The sequence below is a fragment of the Borostomias antarcticus genome (assembly GCF_949987555.1).
Source record: "Borostomias antarcticus genome assembly, chromosome: 6".
In the NCBI taxonomy this organism is placed as follows: domain Eukaryota; kingdom Metazoa; phylum Chordata; class Actinopteri; order Stomiiformes; family Stomiidae; genus Borostomias; species Borostomias antarcticus.
In genome coordinates this window covers 2,817,312-2,836,682 of record NC_140239.1, presented here as the reverse complement: position 1 = coordinate 2,836,682, position 19,371 = coordinate 2,817,312, and the positions used below count along the sequence as shown (strand labels likewise).

Below are 19,371 nucleotides of genomic sequence, written 5' to 3'. Positions count from 1 at the left end.
TGGTCCTCGGAGTGAGTGAGTGAGTGAGTGAGTGAGTGAGTGAGTGAGTGAGTGAGTGAGTGAGTGAGTAAGTAAAACTTTATTTATATAGCACTTTTCACAGCACAGAGTCACAAAGTGCTTCACAGGTCAAACAAAGACAGTCAGACAACAATGAGTAAAACTACTCAAAAAAAGTAACATACAAACGAGAACAAAAACCGGCAACAACAACAACAAGAAAGGCAACATTCCGTTACGGCTGTCCAAAAGCCGGCTTGAACAGGTGGGTCTGAAGCAGCCACTTAAAAATGTCCACAGTGGGCAGAGAAGAACCGGCCCACCCTCCAGAGCCCGGTGGCCGTGAATTGCACGTCCTGCTGGGCCTAGAAGCTGCTGAATAAAACATGTCTGGGGGGGTAGAGGCACTGTATTTTAAGCTTTATAGGACAAATCCCCCGGAACGCTCATGAATACCACACCTGCAATACGTCTAGATCAATGGGTCAGGAGGGAGGAGCAGAGCTCCCCGGCGAATGCAAATGACAGTTGGCCTCAGCTCCGGGAGACGGCAAGGTCAGGCTCCAGGGACACAGCCGGTTCCCCCGCTCGCCCGGATAGGAGAGCGCCGGGGCGACTCGTACGCCTCCTCTGAAGGTGCGGTTGTGCCTGCGGGGGTGGGGGGGGGGGACGATCCCCCGGCCGGCGCCGTCCTTTGTCTCCGCGGCGTGGCCCGGCGCCTCTGGGGACGGAAGGCCCACGGCGGGAGAGACACAGCTCGGTCACGACCGCTCTCCCGTTTTCAATCTGATATCTCTCGCTCTGAGAGGATCGATGGAGGGTTCTTCACACCGACCCGGCACAGCCTTGACGGGGATGACCTCCTGAGATGACCGGCTGATTCCCCTCACCCAGCTCTGAGCGAGATCCATATGGCCAGCTTAGCTTGGCTTAGCCGCCCCCTGGACAGGAACCTCCCTCAAGCATGCGCAAAGGTCGGCTCTACTGCTGACCGCATTACAGTTAAAAAAAACAACTCTTCTCTCCAAGCCTGACTGGATTATACAGTATCTGCACTCAAACTGAGGACCGGGGTGTGTGGGGAACGTGAGATCGCTGGGTGAGGAGCCTTGGCGAGCAGAGAGAGTAGAGAGAGAGAGCAGTATGTTGTGTTTCACATAGACATGCAAGGCCTTCTGGGAGATATGAGGCCCTGTGCCAAACAGGCATTGCGAGGCCCTTATGCACTATGCATGCACGTCTTCCTTTCCGAGACGGCCCCCCCCACCCCCCCCTGAGTCGTCTCTCTTTCTCTCCCCCCCACCCCCCGAGATGGCGGCTCTAAGTCGCGAAAGTGCAGTGTTTCTGGTGATGTCTTGGTTACCTCGGGCAAGTTAACTTAGAGCACCTCCATGCACTAAAAGTCCAACCGCAGCCGAAGCACGAGTTCTTCTAGAGCGCGAGGCCCGGTGAGACTGTCCCTTTCATCCCCCCCCCCACCCCCTCCCCCTCAAAAAACGTAATCCCTCAAAAACACCATTAACTCCAACACAGTGAACCAAACCTCTCCAAGCTGAAAATGCAGACCTGGCCACAGATGTTAGACTACTACACCATCACAGACCTACAGGCCTTCTGAGACCAGTTTGAGGCAAACACCGCGCAGGCCCTGGCAGAGAAGTGGGGGGTGGGCACGACCTTCAAGGATGTTCGATGAAGAAGAGTGAAAGGGCATTTCAATGAACTTGATCACTCAAGATCAAAGTTTTAGCAGATTCAGAGTCCTCTTTTCACCTGGATGTGTTCAATGCCACTCTTGACAGTGAGTGACTCACACACACACACACACACACACACACACACACACACACAGACAGACATACATGTGTTTGCCATGTCTCTCCTATGATGTTTTTAGCCCTTTTTGCTCTGAAAATGTAATTGAATGTAATTTATTGCTCTATAAATGTTCGTAGCCGTTAGACAAACATACTTTTCTGGCCCTGGCGTGATTTTTTGCTTCCCTCTGGAATATGTAGAGAGTGGGTCGTATGCCCACCTCCCTTGTTCTCTGTAAAGCGCATTGTGTTACCTCTGTGTATGAAATGCGCTATACAAATAAAGTTTTGATTGATTGATTGATTGATTGATTGATTGATTGATTCAAAGTTGTCCAGCCTGAAATACTGTGCACTGCAACAGATGATGACGTTTTTGAGCAAGCAAGCACGCTATATTATATTGACAAAAATGATATCACATCTGCATTGTATGTATCTAGCACGGTTTCGTGCATCTTTAAGAGAGAGCATCTCAAAGGCAGAAACGATCCAACAGCTACAGTAACTAAGATGTTCATCGTGGACAACAGCTGCATAAACAAGAGCAACTTTGGGTACCCAGAAAAACCCTATACAAATTTGATGTATTATGTATTATGTATTATTATTATGATTATGATTATGATTATTATTAGTAGTAGTAGTAGTAGCTGTTTATAAATCCTCAAATTTTTATGAGGCATGACTGAAAATAACTGGGAGAAATACTACAGTATAGATCTGTTTTTCCAATCAATGATTCTGATGCAACAGCCTTTTTATCATCATGAGCCAATCAGGTCAGGCAGGCAGTGAGCGCTTCTCACCAGGCTCTGAACCAGGCTCTGAACCAGGCTTTGAACCAGGCTTTGAACCAGGCTTTGAACCAGGCTTTGAACCAGGCTTTGAACCAGGCTCTGAACCAGGCTTTGAACCAGGCTTTGAACCAGGCTTTGAACCAGGCTTTGAACCAGGCTTTGAACCAGGCTCTGAACCAGGCTCTGAACCAGGCTTTGAACCAGGCTTTGAACCAGGCTTTGAACCAGGCTCTGAACCAGGCTTTGAACCAGGCTTTGAACCAGGCTCTGAACCAGGCTCTGAACCAGGCTTTGAACCAGGCTTTGAACCAGGCTTTGAACCAGGCTTTGAACCAGGCTTTGAACCAGGCTTTGAACCAGGCTTTGAACCAGGCTTTGAACCAGGCTTTGAACCAGGCTTTGAACCAGGCTTGGTCAGAAGCTCTAGAGGGTCTCAAGCGTCTAGGCTGGCTTGCCTGTTGCCAATCTGGCGATAAGGATCTCACAAATTGAGTTCAATGCTACGCTGTCAATTTGAGGGCGTGGGGGGGAGGGGGGGGGGGGGGTTTGCGTTTGTCAATAACTCCCCTCCACTGCTATTTCTCTCTCCTTCCTGGCAAAACTGTATCGTTACTCAATACTAAATAAAATCGTTAAAAAATTAATCATGAAAGCAGCGGAGACTGGTGAAACCTGATTGGTTGTGCAGTCTATATAGGCAGCTATGTAAATGAGACCAGGGGGATTCTGGGAGAAAGCTATTTTGATTTCTCGTTTCATGAATAACAACTAGATAGTTACTGTAGGTCTTTGGCTAAATCAAAGCTGTCATCTACGAAGCCGTTTTCATGGCTTGGCTATTAACCAAGAGAGATCACACTTCATTGAACTGCTTCAAGACACAAAGCCTCTTCTTCTGAGTGACACCAAAATAGTAAGTAAGTAAGTAAGTAAGCTTTATTTATATAGCGCTCTTCACAGCACGGATGCACAGAGTGCTTTACAGTAATAAATTCAAATGGCAATACAACACGAGACAAAATTAAAACGACACAGAACAGAAAAAAACAACATTGCGAGCAGCAAGGCGTTATAGATGGCCGAAGGCCTGCCTGAACATGTGTCTTAAGAAGTTTTTTGAACATGAGTTCAGTGGATGGCTCTCTCAGGGCCTGGGGAAGAGCGTTCCAGAGTCTTGGCGCCACCGCCTCAAATGCTCTGTCACCCTGGGTTTTTAGTCTGGTCCGGGGCACCGCCAGGAGACCCTGGTCGGATGACCTCAGAGACCGACTCAGAGAGTGAGAGTGTAAAAGGATACATTGATGCTCAAAAAGACCGTATAGCACCAAGGAAGAATGTCCCAGATGCAATTTGAACTTTTCTTTGTTGCTTCCAGACAGAAAAAAACCCAAGTGTGAGTGATTCTAGACTCATGAGTCCGTCTCTAATCGCTGCACTCAACTAGGCGGTGGAGAGGCAGAGATCTCTGCCATGAGACTAGAGTGATTCTATCTGAAGAATTATATACAATACGCACATCGACGGGTGACTCAAATAAAGAATCAATCTATAATCGATGTGCGGGTCCCTTCCTATTCTACAGACGAGAGTGATTCTAAACACCTCCTCCCGCAGTTTGGATCGGCAAACATTATGTAACTTAAGTAACGTGGAATAGGACCATCTCAATTACAATTCAGTTGTAATTAAAGTGTAGTAATTAAGACTTGTCTGTGATCTTGAGCAGACATGCTTTGGGGTCGTGAGACTAATCGTTCGACTGCTCTGTTCTCATGAACATTACACGTGTTGTGATGTGTGAGCTGTGAGGTCGGCTCAATTAGCTACTTCATTAACAGCCTCCTAGCGTGACTGTAGCGGGTCCTACTGGGGCGCCCACCGGGGATTTACCCATCAGCCACCATTGTAAACGGCATGAATCACGCCATGCAAAGAAATGCAATGATTTACTGTATGCTAACAATGTAATCAGCAGCAAGTGGCATGAAATAGTGGCCAGACGCGGGTCACTGTGACAGAGTGGGCTGCTAGGACTGCTCAAGCACTGACTGAGATCACAGCCCAGATAGCAAGCGGATGTGTAATGATTCTGGGCCATATATGGGCCGGAACTAAGCCACGAGGGCCAGATCTGGCCTGTATATGGCCCAGATCCGCTTGCTATCTGGGAGCAGACAATTAAAGGCCTGTATAGGTAGAGTGCACAACAACACACAAAAGAAAGCAATATGTCTGTCCGTACATGCTCTGCTATACTGTACAATACCCTGTCCCAAGAGCATATGGGGGCGTATGTTCGCCTACCTGTTTTCCGTTGATAAATGACTATCCTAAGTCCTGCTGCCTGCCAGACACCAGGATGTGTTCTGGATCAAGAAATGGAAAAAGAAAAGAGAGAAAAAACCAACAGAAGACTAATGAAACATTGGATGGAGGATAGTGATAGATGGCTTTATCGTGTAATTGTGGAAGCGGACGAAGGCGGCCCGGGGGTGATGATGTATTGTTTAACGATACGTCGGAGAACACATGAATGCAAACGGCTCCTTTTCGGGTTCGTGCTCATCTCCATCCCCCGTGCACGTGAGCGCGCACGTCCATATGAGTGAGCGCAGTTTGTGTGGCAAGGCCGGCGCAGGAAGACCGATGAGCCCAGATATGATTTATCTCCTGTCTTCTCTCGCTCTCTCTCTCCATCAGTGACCCCAGTGCAGTGTGGGTAATGATGATGAGGCCAGGCTGGACAGGGGCGTATTACTTCAGGATGCTTAAAGATAATGGAGCAGCCCCCCCCCCCCCTCCCTCGGTGAGCTGAAGAATCAGCTCGGTCTCCAATTACCCCCTTTAAGATCCATCCTTAGATGACCCAAAAACACGCAGCCAGCTTGCGTTATAGAGACGGGAGATACCACAGAGAAGAGGCGGGGGACGACAGAACAGACAATTCATCTACTCTGTTAATATATGAATGTAGCTGATTGGAGTAAACAGAGGGAGGGGGAGAGAGAGTAAGAATGACCGTTCTGTAAAAAAAGATTTAAGTGAGACTGGAAGATACACAAGGAGAACTAGAAGGGATGTCGTGAGCACAGACCTCTGCCCAATGAATGCATGTCGTCTGCATGTGCAGTGACATTGGGGTACTTCAATCAATCAATCAATCAATCAATCAATCAATCAAAGCTTTATTTGTATAGCGCATTTCATACCCAGAGGCAACACAATGCGCTTTACAGAGAACAAGGGAGGAGGGTATACGACCCACCCCTACATATATTACTTATAGAGTGACAATTGTAAAAAAAAAAAATCCCTGTCCTGGTTTTAGGAATGTACTGTACAGTATGTTGTTGTGTTGTGTTAACTTTTGTTAATTGTTGAGCCAGTCTAAGACGATTTTCTGTCATGACAATAAAGTTTTCTGAATCTGAAAAAAGTACCGTTGGTGCATCACTGTTGTGGTTTATGAGCCGTTGGGTTTGACACAGCTGGGGTCGGCCGAACGGGAGCTCTTCAGCTCTGCTGTCTGATGTATCTCAGCTACCTAGCTAGCTAAATATGACAGGCAGGGTTGCCAAGTTTGACCAAAAGTTTGGAGTGAGATTTTTTTCACTTAGCCATCTCTCACCCTGCTAGGTAGGTTTGAGTAGCGTTCTTTGGACACAAAGGATGACTGGGAGGCGAGAATAGTGTTTCTTCAAGTAATTTCAAAATAAGGGTCCCATGAACATTGAAATGCTAGCATTTAGGGGTTGGTCATTTCTCCGAGTGAGAATTGTGAAGTGTGACGTGTGATCGTGAGAATAGGCTGAAATGGCAGCCCTGTGACAGGACTGATAGCAGTAAGCTAGCTGCGAGCATAACTAACTAAAAGCAATTGATCTTTGACATCACGCCATGATTAAATTATTTCGGTCCTAATACCCGCAAAATAGCTAGCTAGCTAGCTGAATTAATCCTGCCCAGCATGCTTTCAATTATTTTATAGCTAGAAGCTAACTAGCCAGGGATGTATTAAACATTACAAAGTTCCTGTGCAGTCAGCTAAAGTTCAATACTTCAGTAACACGTGGTCAGAGCAACAATGACTGGTGCGCTGGTCTGGTCTTTCTGCCAATTTGTTCACGAAAGAGAAAAATAATTTGTGGATCCATCCCGTGATTCGGATCCACTCCAAAATGTAAGGGAGCCATTCCGTTCCTTGACCCATGCTACACCCCTCCAACATGTTTCATGAAAATCCGTCTGGCGTTTTTGCGTGATCCTGCTGACTATCAGACAGACAGACGCTACCGTAAGCATAACCTCCCCTGGACTTCGCCCTGGGCAGAGGTAATTAAAGTGTTTTGAGGTGTTTTCTGACACTTCTGGTAAAAACATTTCCAGAAATTTCAATTTCTGCTTTTTTGGAAATAATTGCTGCATTTGCAGAAATGTTGGCTTGACAAACCCGCCAGCCCTCCCGGGAGTCTCGCTACGCAGGTGGGCCTGCCTGCTACAGCGCTTAAGAGGAACCTCTCCTCAAAGGGAGAAAAAGGAGAGCTCATATTTCAAACACCCATACCTCTCCCAGAGGTGTCACCCACGGGGGAGCGTATCACTTGGCTCGGGAAACGCAATAAAAAAGCCTTTTTGTAATAATCAATTACAGCAAGGGCACGGTAATTTAAAGCAGACCATAAATGAATGAATGGGTACGACGAGCTATTGCGGAAATAAGCCATAAATGTGATAACACCCTGAATAAGCCTCCCATTATTACAGTAATAATGATTATCTATTTTACATGACATGGTCACTTACGGATTCCACTTCAATGCGAGGAATTATTTCTGTCTGACTCACAATTAGGTTTTCCCATCACGCCAAAAGACAAACCGGCATATTAGACTAATTAGTGCTTATTACAGATGAAAGAATGTTCTCTAGCACAGCCACTGAGCTGTTGTGTCAACAGATGCCTTGGGCGTCGGCTCTGAGGCCCACTCAGCTTGATTAAGGAGATCAAGGAGGAGCGGTCTGTCTTGTCAACATCACTGAGGGGAACAACAACAATGACTTGGCTCTCTGGCCAGTAGGCAGATCTATTCTACTGCAGCACACACACACACACACACACACACACACACACACACACACACACACACACACACACGCGCACGCGCACGCATACCCGCACACACACACACACACACACACAGACACATTGTCTTGCTTCCTCTGTCCCTGCACAGAGAGCTGGGAGCCCACCCCCCCACCCCCCCCCCCCCCAACACACACACACACACACACACACATTGCCTTGCTTCCTCTGTCCCTGCAAAGAGAGCTGGGAGCCCAACCCCCCCCCCCCCCCCCCCCCGCCAACACACACACACACACACACATTGCCTTGCTTCCTCTGTCCCTGCACAGAGAGCTGGGAGCCCAACCCCCCCCCCCCCCCCCACCCCCAACACACACACACACACACAGCTGGGAGGGCCTTTGTGTCGCGCCTCTGTTACAGGTTTAATGTCTGCAGTCACTGCTCTGTTATATAACTGCAACCGTGTCCCCCCTCCCCCTCCTCACACACACACACACACACACACACACACACACACACACACACACACACACACACACACACACACACAGACATTACCACGTCTGACAGGAGGGCGCTTTTCTGTGGGCTTTTCACACCACAGTGATCTCAAGGAATCAGATCCGGCCGTCCTCTCCAGGGTGCCTCTCGCACCGTCGCATGCAGATCACACAAGCGCACTCTCAGGTACATGTGCCTGTGTGTGTGTGTGTGTGTGTGTGTGTGTGTGTTTGAGAGAGAAGGTGGGCTCATTGATAACATGTCGAGAGGAAGCACAGGCAAGGTCCTGGAGTAGAAAACGGCGCAGAAAGACATCTGATGTGCCGGCGTTGGGAAGCCTCTGATCAGAGTCCGCAGGCTTCAAACTAAAGTTTAGGATTTCAATCAAGATCTAGGAACGACAGTAAGGATGAACCAGAGGGCCTTATTTCCATAGACGGGCTTGTATTTCACTATATTCTGAGCTGGGGCTTCTTCTTCTTCTTCTTCTTCTTCTTCTTCTTCTTCTTCTTCTTCTTCTTCTTCTTCTTCTTCTTCTTCTTCTTCTTCTTCTTCTTCTTCTTCTTCCTCCTCCTCCTCCTCCTCCTCCTCTTCGGAAGTCTGACTTCCCATGTGTGAAAAATCACCAAACTTTGCACACAGTCCAGTTCTATCCCAGAAGTCCTCAACTGGCATTTTGGGCCAATAGTCCTGACGGTGGCGCTACACAACTGTCTAAAGTTTAAAACAAATCATGTCATAACAAATCAGCCGTATTTGCTATCACTTTGCAACCACCACCCAAATGTAGGCCCGAGTGAACAGAAACGTATATATGCTTTGAGCTGGCAGGAGGAAAACTGTATTGACCCCCCAATTGATAAACTACATATTCAGACTGTCCTCCACAAATGAGATCATTTTTGACATATCAAAAATTGAGCCCACAGGCATCAAAATGTTTGACTGTAAACAGTACTATATGCAGCTAGTGCAAATACTCGCTCAATACATCTCCAATAATCATGACATCGTAGATGTAATGTGACATTTTTCTGAATTTTATCTCAAAAACAATTTTTGACAGTATTTTGAAGTCTGTCCTCATTTTGACCCCTCAAACTACTGCTGTTCATACAGGAAAAAAATAGACTTCCCACAATCCTATAGTGCAACAGCAATGTCTCCACCAATCAGAGACTTTGTTGTTGGCATACCCGCCCCAATAGCGGACCCTAGGGCCCAGTCCCAATGTCCACCCTTACGGACTCACAGGCCCAATCCCAATGTCCCCCCTAAACCCTCAAGCCCTGAGCCCTCACAGACTTATTGACGTCACCTGGTGAAGTGATCGAGTGTGAGAGGCTGCAAGGGCTCGAATTGGTATAACAAGGAATGGGACAGCACTTGTGACATCACATTACGTTGACGTGAAAACATATTTCTTACTATTGTGGGCGTGGGGCTTTTTTTTTTAAATCAATTTGTAAATTGTACATGTTTTTCTTGTAGGCCTTCGTGTAAATTAATTTTGGCTGAGTCAAATCCCCTTTACATTATCAGAACTCTCTGTGTTACCCTCAAAACATTTGTTCAACTTGAAATCATTTCATTTTGTGGTCATATGCGATCGCATCTGCGATCAAATATCAACCCAACCCAGTATTTGTTAGTAGGATCGCATCGATCCTACATTACTGCCTGTGATTCTTGTTTGTGATGAATCCAAAAGTATTAACTTAAGAATGATAATATATTATGTATACACATTCCTGCACCTCACAACTCTTTCCATATTCATGTTGGAAATCTCAATTCAAAGAACACTGCACCGAAATGGGTAATTAATGTCATACTGCTTTTAACTGGGCAATCATATGATTTAGAGCAACAGAAATCGATGTAAATTATAACCATAGCCTACATATTTTTAAACAAATCACATTATACAAACCCATGGGGTTAATAACCCATACTTAAAAAATAATGAAACCAAATTTATTATAAGGCTACTTGTGCAGATAAGCAAGTCCAGCTGAAAACATGAAAACATATTTTGTTCTGTAACGTGAACGTTACGGTTGGTTGATATGTCCGTGCTTGTTTATTGGCTGTTCTTCAGGTAACCCCGTGTTTCACGTCACGACGCTATGAACTGTGGGTAATTCCCTTGGGCTAAGTCTGCAGAAATGCAGACTTACGGGAAGGGGCCATAAAGGGCTCAAAATGGCTGCCGGAGAGCCCTCGCGCACTTGCCGAGTTGACATTGGGACACCCCTAAGCCCTCGCGGTCTTCGCGGGAGCGCGCCCTTAAGTCTGCGAGTCTGCAAGGGTGGACATTGGGACTGGGCCACAGACTAAGCGCTTGAGGGCTTAGGGTTGTTCCACTCTCAAATCGTCAAGTGCAAGAGGCCACACATTTTCTCAGCCACACATTTTGAGCCCTTTATGCCCCCTTACCGTAAGTCTGCACTTATGGGAATAAGGGAACTAAGGGAATTACCCACAGTTCATAGTGTTGTGACGTGAAACACGGGGTTACCTGAAGAACAGCCAATAAACAAACACAGTTCAACCAACCCTAAAGTTCCCGTTACAAAACAAAATGTGTTTTCAGCTGAACTTGCTTACTGTATCTGCATTTGGTTTCAATATTTTTACGTATAGGCTATCATCCCCATGGGTTTGTATAATTTGATTTGTTTGAAAATATGCAGGCTATGGTTATAAATTATATCGATTTATGTTGCCCTAAATCATATGATTCCCCAGTTAAAAGCTGCATGACATTAATCACCCATTTCGGTGCAGTGTTCTTTGAACTGAGATATCCAACATGAATATGGAAAGAGTTGTGAGGTGCAGAAATGTGTGCTGTCATTCTTGAGTAAATATTTTTGGATTCATCACAAACAAGAATCACAGGCAGTAATGTAGTTAGCTTATGGCCACAAAATGAAATGATCTCAACAAGTTGAACAGAAATGTTTTGAGGGTAACACAGAGGGTTGTGATAATGTACAGGGGATTGGACTCAGCCCAAAATTGATTTACATGTAGGCCTACAAGAAAAACATTACGTAAAATTGAAAAGTTAAATAAAAAGTCCCACACCCACAATAGTCAGAAATGTGTTTTGGCGTCAACATAACGTGGTGTCACAAGTGCTGTCCCATTCCTTTTTATACCATTTCCAGCCCTTGCAGCCTCTCGCACTCAACCACTTTACCAGGTGAGGGTTTAGGACTGGGATTGGGACTGGGTCTAGAATTACAACAGGCTAAATTGACTCGGATTGAGAGGACACCTGTGCCACTGATTGTTTAATTGGTTTCCACCTGTCTTGTTAGTCTGTGTATATACAGCCTTCATGTAGCTCCCCTCTTGTTCTTTGTCTGTTCATTATTTGCTGTAGCTGTGCGTTGTCCCTGGTGTTACCTGCGCCATCTTGTACGTTTGTAAGCCTTGTCTTTTTTTCTCCACTTGTTGAGTGTGTGCCTTAGTTTAATTGTTTAGTTTTTGGTTGTTTTTTTGTTTTTTCACCCCTTGTGATGCCTTTAACAAACCTTTTGTGGAAACTGATGAAACCTCCACATACACCTTTGACATTTACATGCAACCCTTGATTGCTCATCAGTGTGAAACCATCTATGGCTTCTCACATGGTGGGTAGAGTTCAAGCCTCGGGGGATGCAGAATAAAAATGCTAATGCATACAGGCATTGTGCTGTGACATGATTTTTAAGAGATTTTTAATTAAAGTTCTAAATTATGGTCTAGGCAAATACATGAGCACACCCTCATGAGCACACCCTCATGAGCACACCCTCATGCATTTGTCATTGTCTCCTCGTCTTCCTCCTCTTCCTCTTCATGCACACTTCCCCATAGTTTCTTTGTATTTTGGCGACCCAGGGGACAGGGAAGACCACAATCACAATGGCACACGGACAAGGGAAGCACGTTGCAGAAAATAATGACGTCTCTCACCAGAGAAATACATGTAGGCCTACTGATATCTCTCACCAGAGAAATACATGTAGGCCTACTGATATCTCTCACCAGAGAAATACATGTAGGCCTACTGATATCTCTCACCAGGGGAATACCTGTAGGCCTACTGATATCTCTCACCAGGGGAATACCTGTAGGCCTACTGATATCTCACCAGGGGAATACCTGTAGGCCTACTGATATCTCTCACCAGTGGAATACCTGTAGGCCTACTGATATCTCTCACCGGGGGAATACCTGTAGGCCTACTGATCTCTCACCAGGGGAATACTTGTAGGCCTACTGATCTCTCACCAGGGGAATACCTGTAGGCCTACTGATATCTCTCACCAGGGGAATACCTGTAGGCCTACTGATATCTCTCACCAGGGGAATACCTGTAGGCCTACTGAATCAAGGCATGACAGAGCAGCACGGGCCTCAGTCTATCCACGCGTGTCGTCTGTCATAACGTATAAAAAATCCATTTGTCTTGGTTAATGAAAAACGGTCTTCCAACATTTCTACCCATAATTGCCTAAGTCAAATTTAGCGAATGATCATAACGGCAGGCTAATTAAGATGGATCTTCCGGTATTGAAAACCCCTTATGACTTGATTTCGCCTATAAATTCCTATCGCTGTCAGAATATGCACACTGATGACTCGCCATAAAACTAGACACGGTTAGGACTCGTTATTTAGAGAACGGGGCTTCAGGCTACAAAGCACTTCAGTTCCCAAGTCTGGAGTCAGCCAGTCCTGCGAATCTGACGAGCAGAAATACATCTCAGGCCATTATACTGTACTTACTGTACCTGCGCGGCTACGATTCTGCAAATACCGGCCCTGTGTGATCATACTGACCTGCCAGAGAGTCTCTTTTCTCTCTCCCAGCAGAAGTGCTGTGAAAAGATCACGTTGTGAAAAGAATCGACCTTTATCCTATTTGTGTGGATGAAAACAGCCCATGTGTAGGCAGGCACTGCTGAGGGAACATGGGAAAAAAAGACGTTAACAGGTATGCTGGGCCTCGGAATACAATGACACCAATTACCCTGAGAACACGTGTGTGTGTGTGTGTGTGTGTGTGAGAGAGAGAGAGAGAGAGAGAGAGCCGTGTGATTCAGTGTCCCTGAGCAGAGGAAGACTCCGCCCAGAGGCGGCCCGGCCGCTTGCAGAGGACCAATCACAGACGCAGAGCTGGAGAGCGTTTTCAGATGAATGCGAATGGTACAGTATCACAGCACTCGACATCGATACGGCACTTCCTGCTTTTTTTTCTAATTGATGTCTTGTCTAACTGATCTCTATCTTCTATCTTAAATTTGGATCTAAGTCAAATTAGTAAATCTCTGTGATTACATTTAAGCGCTTGAGGTGACAGAGAGAGAGAGAGAGAGAGAGAGAGACAGAGAGAGAGACAGATGGAGTGAGAGAGAGAAAGACAGATGGAGTGAGAGAGAGAGAGACAGATGGAGTGAGAGAGAGAAAGACAGATGGAGTAAGAGAGAGAGAGAGAGAGAGAGACAGACAGACAGACAGATGGAGTGAGAGAGAGAGAGAGACAGATGGAGTGAGAGAGAGAGAGAGAGAGAGAGAGAGTGGTGGTGGTGGAGGGGATTGGGGGTCTATGATGTTTTTAGGGGTGCTTTGGTGAATCCTCACAGCAGTGGTGTGGATGTGATCTGTGGACGGGGCCTCTTCAGTCCGTCTCCAACAGACACACAGCTCCAGGTCTGCCCCCGGGCCAACAACAGCCTCGGGGCCCCACCCAGGGGCCCGCTGAGGGCCGATACACGCCGCTCTCTCTGCCCTCTCTACTCCCTCTAGCCCCTACGCCAAAACACTCACTGGGGTCCAACAGAGCTAACAGTAGAGCCACTGTACATGCTTTCATGTCGGTCTAGTGTCTATTGTGCTGCCTCTGGGTATGAAATGCGCTATACAAATAAAGCTTTGATTGATTGAACTGTGTGTAGACAAGGGCTTGGTAGGAATGTAGTTAAACAGGAATCCAGGAGAAAGATTTTCGAATGTACTGTACAAGGGCTGCTAATTGTCTGGCTATTTTTCCAAACTGATCATCGGGACTAGTGAATTCTATGTGTCGAACAAACCTTAGTTGTTGCCCTTCTAATGTATCCAACGATTACATTTTCAAGCAAACGTCAAAATACGCTCTATACGAATTACAAAATAAACCAATACCATTTTTAATCAAACTGAAGACAATTGTCTTTGTCAGCCTAGAAGCGTTGAGTGAACATCGTGTTAATCAGAGCAGCTGCCATCTGTTCGTGTGTCGTGCCCGTGACCGGCGCCACTCACCATGGCGAGGGGCACGATGCCCCCCAGGTCTTCCTGCGCCAACCGGATCTCGGTCTCGGCCTCCGGCGTGGGGGCGTGGCTGCCTGGGTACTCCACCTGCCAGCCAATCCAGCGGCTGCCCACGGCGTCCGGGAAACTGTCCACCTTCAGGTCCACCTGGAGAACCCTCTGGACAGTCCCCTCTGACCTGCTGGTACACACAGAGACGAGGGTTAGACCAGCTAGTACACACAGAGACGAGGGTTAGACCAGCTAGTACGCACAGAGACGAGGGTTAGACCAGCTAGTACGCACAGAGACGAGGGTTAGACCAGCTAGTACGCACAGAGACGAGGGTTAGACCAGCTAGTACACACAGAGACGAGGGTTAGACCAGCTAGTACACACAGAGACGAGGGTTAGACCAGCTAGTACACACAAGAGACGAGGGTTAGACCAGCTAGTACACACAGAGACGAGGGTTAGACCAGCTAGTACGCACACAGACGAGGGTTAGACCAGCTAGTACGCACAGAGACGAGGGTTAGACCAGCTAGTACGCACAGAGACGAGGGTTAGACCAGCTAGTACGCACAAAGACGAGGGTTAGACCAGCTAGTACACACAGAAACGGACAACGGTTAGACCAGCTAGTACACACAGAGACAGACAAGCAGGGTTAGACCAGCTAGTACGCACAGAAACAGACAGGCAGGGTTAGACCAGCTAGTACACACAGAAACAGACAGGCAGGGTTAGACCAGCTAGTACGCACAGAGACGAGGGTTAGACCAGCTAGTACACATAGAGACGAGGGTTAGACCAGCTAGTACACACAGAAACAAGGGTTAGACCAGCTAGTACACACAGAAACAGACAGGCAGGGTTAGACCAGCTAGTACACACAGAAACAGACAAGCAGGGCTAGACCAGCTAGTACACACAGAGACAGACAGGCAAGATAAGACCAGCTAGTACACACAGAAACACAAGCAGGGTTAGACCAGCTAGTACACACAGAAACAAGGGTTAGACCAGCTAGTACACACAGAAACAGACAGGCAGGGTTAGACCAGCTAGTACACACAGAAACAAGGGTTAGACTAGCTAGTACACACAGAAACAGACAGAGGCAGGGTTGGACTGGTAGGTCTATGATCTCAATCAACAAGCTAAATAGCAAAAAATTGCCCAGCCAAAGGAGTACATTAGCGACAAAAATCTGGGGCAATTGAAAAACTGCGATTCTTCAAAAATGTCAACTCTGTGGTATATGTCCTTGTTTGATATTGCAATTCAGGAGAATTATCACAAAAACTTGTACTGGCATAACGTTAGAGCACAATATTCTTCCCCCACTCATACACCACTGGGTTCGTCACCACTGCCCTTGTTCGGCGTAGACAGGGTGTAAATAAACGGTATTATGTCCTAGCAGTATGAAAGGATATACGGCAGGGCTGAATTAAGCCAGACAAATGGACAGTGTTGATAATTAAATTCCCCGTGGCTCTATAATTCTCTGGCGCTCAATGTTTAAATATAGCCCGGAGGTGAAAGGTCATCTTTCCTCTTGAGTGGGAGGATGGGGAACGGCTGGTTCTGTTTCGGCGCGTCTCCTGTGTCCAACGGAATGGCTGAGGGCCAACGCGTTTCACACAACGTCTCTGGGCCGCCGGCACAAAACAGCATCTCTTTAAGGCACGGCTGGCCAGAGAGAGAGAGAGAGAGCAGGAGACAGGGAGGAAAATATACACGATGGCGCCGGCGTGTCTAACGGAAGGCGCATATTCCATCCTAATGCACAGACCAGGCTAAGAGGAGAGGCTGAATTACTTTCACAGCTGTATAAAACACACTTTTTGTCGTCCCCCCCCCACAAAAAAAAAATCTCAAATTTTTTTTTATATATCACCATACCCTGACGAAAGCCCTGAGCTGGCCGAAACCTTGGTCTGATATATCCACTATGAACTAGCCGCTTTTGATAAAGGCTTTTTCATTTTTGAAGAGATGCCTTTTGGACACATTTTTCTTTATGACATTTTTTTTTTTATTGTTCTGGTGAACACAAAAAAGCCTGGTGTGGAACTTCAAATATACAGTATCATGTTCTCAATTATGGATGTTATTCAAAAAACAGGCACACAATGAATAATCCAGGATCATCGATACGCTGGTCGGCAACTCCGTTTTTGCTTCTTTTCCTGAGGCTCAGTCACACTACATCCTCGTTTAGATAGAATCTATTTTTCGCTCCGAGAGAATGAGCGATTTCCTGCTTGCCGGAGCACTACAACCCACTTCCTCTAAGAAACAGAGGTAGTCTAAGTGTAAATAATTAAAATGACAATCAAATAACTTGTCACAGTTCATAACAGCGCAGCGATCACCTCAGAGAGGCACGGTGGAGGAATCTCGCCTTACGTAACGACACCACAGCCTTCTGACCAAACGGACGCAGGTTCGAGGTTAAAAACAACGAAGCCCTCAGGCCAACACCCAAACAAAAATGGCGTTTGACGCCCCGGTTTACTAGAATATAAGACTTTCTGCCGTCACCAGGCGGGCAGACATACAGTACAGAGGAGAAGTACGTGTCAGTGTTGAGCTGAAGTGGCCTACTTTCCTTCTGTACCTCGCTCCTCTTCTGCCAACATGATCCTCTGGCGAGCATCACACACACGGCTGGTCAAAATAATGAACGCTATGGATCTGCAGGACTAACCTGAATAGTATTTGAGCTCAAACATCGATACTGTTCACCCCCCACAGTTTGCTCTCAGGCAATTCCTCCACAGAGAAAGTATCATTTCAATTCTATGACTCAGAAATATCAATTACTGCCCTCCCTACAGAATCAAGGGTAGCAGTTTTTAATAACGGCTGTGGATATTATTTATGTATAATTTATACTTATAAGGTTTTATATTTCCACTAAATGGAGCATCTGAGACAGAGTGATATGACTATAAGTGAGTATTGAGCTTCACCTTGACATGCAGATATTCTGCTAATTAAGCAAATGAGTTAGAAATCAAACCATCCCATTTCCATCCCATCAAGGAAGGTAGGAAACCGAGGAAGGAGAGAAGGGAAGGACAGGAGGAGAGGTTGTGACTAGAGAATTAAGACTAAGAAACACAGGTGTACAGAATGGGGATCATTTGAAGACCTTGATCACGTACTGATGGGAGCAGACAAGCCAGTAAAACAATCATCTCTACAAGTATGAACCATTCACTGCACTCCACTGTGACTCATACAGTAGTACCATTCACTATACTTCACTGTGACTCATACAGTACCATTCACTGCACTCCACTGTGACTCATACAGTACCATTCACTGCACTCCACTGTGACTCATACAGTAGTACCATTCACTGCACTCCACTGTGACTCATACAGTAGTACCATTCACTGCACTCCACTGTGACTTATACAGTACCATTCACTGCACTCCACTGTGACTCATACAGTAGTACCATTCACTGCACTCCACTGTGACTCATACAGTAGTACCATTCACTGCACTCCACTGTGACTCATACAGTACCATTCACTGTACTTCACTGTGACTCATACAGTACCATTCACTGCACTCCACTGTGACTCATACAGTAGTACCATTCACTGCACTCCACTGTGACTCATACAGTAGTACCATTCACTGCCCTCCACTGTGACTCATACAGTGGTACCATTCACTGCACTCCACTGTGACTCATACAGTACCATTCACTGCACTCCACTGTGACTTATACAGTAGTACCATTCACTGCACTCCACTGTGACTCATACAGTACCATTCACTGCACTCCACTGTGACTCATACAGTACCATTCACTGCACTTCACTGTGACTCATACAGTACCATTCACTGCACTCCACTGTGACTCATACAGTACCATTCACTGCACTTCACTGTGACTCATACAGTACCATTCACTGCACTCCACTGTGACTCAGTAGACCAGATTAGGATAAAATGTGCTTAAAATTGCAACTTAAAATGTTCATAGTATGAAGTTTGCCTACAGTACAACAAGAACTGTTCTAAGTTCTACTGGAACCACCTGGCCTCAGTAAATGAACCACCAGACAATTCTCAATTTTTAAACTGCAGTATGTAAGATTTTTGTAAGAATATAAGCATTTAAATGTATCTCCTGTATATCTTACACATTAATAAACTACCCTTGGCTGTCAGCTGTTCCTCTGGCCGGACTTTCTACGGACACTGTCGTCTTTACAGGAGACATATTTGGTATCCATCGGGTCCTGGACACACCGTGACAGGGCCCAACTGACATTTTGGCTAATTTTAACATAAAATAATGATCCAAGCTGCCAGCCAATAGAAATACTGCTTCTAATAGAGCCCAGTCACCAGTGTTCCAGCTGCCTACAATGGACTCAATGAGCAGTCACTGATTGCTCCAATGGGTATCAGAACTAGTTGCTATGATACCGTAAATGGACAGGGATAAGTGATAGCGCTCCTAGTCCAAAGCATTATAAAAACTAGAAACGGTCTTCAGAGAGCACAGACCTCCGACCCTGAATGCGTTTCGTGGCTCTGCGCCAGAATTAAATGGGTTCTAAATTAGCCCATGCTAATTAGCCCATGCTAATTTAGAACCCCTCCACGAGTTTCATGAAAAGCAGTCTGGTATTCTAGTCCAAAAATCTGAATGGAGGTGAATGGTCATCCGGCCCGTGTTGGGGCGGCTCCTGGACCTGACCTGTGATTCGCTGGGGAGGAGGTAAAAATGACTGGAGGTGAATGGGTGGGTGTATTTGGCTGGCTCTGTGGCGCCCCCCTCGGGTCAAAGCCGGGGGGGGGGGGCAATGTGGTGCACTCCGGGGTCTCCCCCCGC

General features: G+C 46.4%; 1 protein-coding gene across 1 annotated transcript in view; it reads right to left on the bottom strand.

The window, feature by feature from the left end:
• LOC311310674 (transmembrane protein 132C) overlaps nucleotides 1-19,371 on the bottom strand; it is a gene marked incomplete at both ends in the record, with an annotated part of 153,212 nt that overhangs the window by 26,588 nt on the left and 107,253 nt on the right. Inside the window, one exon of the mRNA XM_084440183.1 lies at nucleotides 14,511-14,697. Coding sequence (XP_084296309.1) covers nucleotides 14,511-14,697 — 187 coding nt within the window. The remainder of the gene's footprint in view (nucleotides 1-14,510; nucleotides 14,698-19,371) is intronic.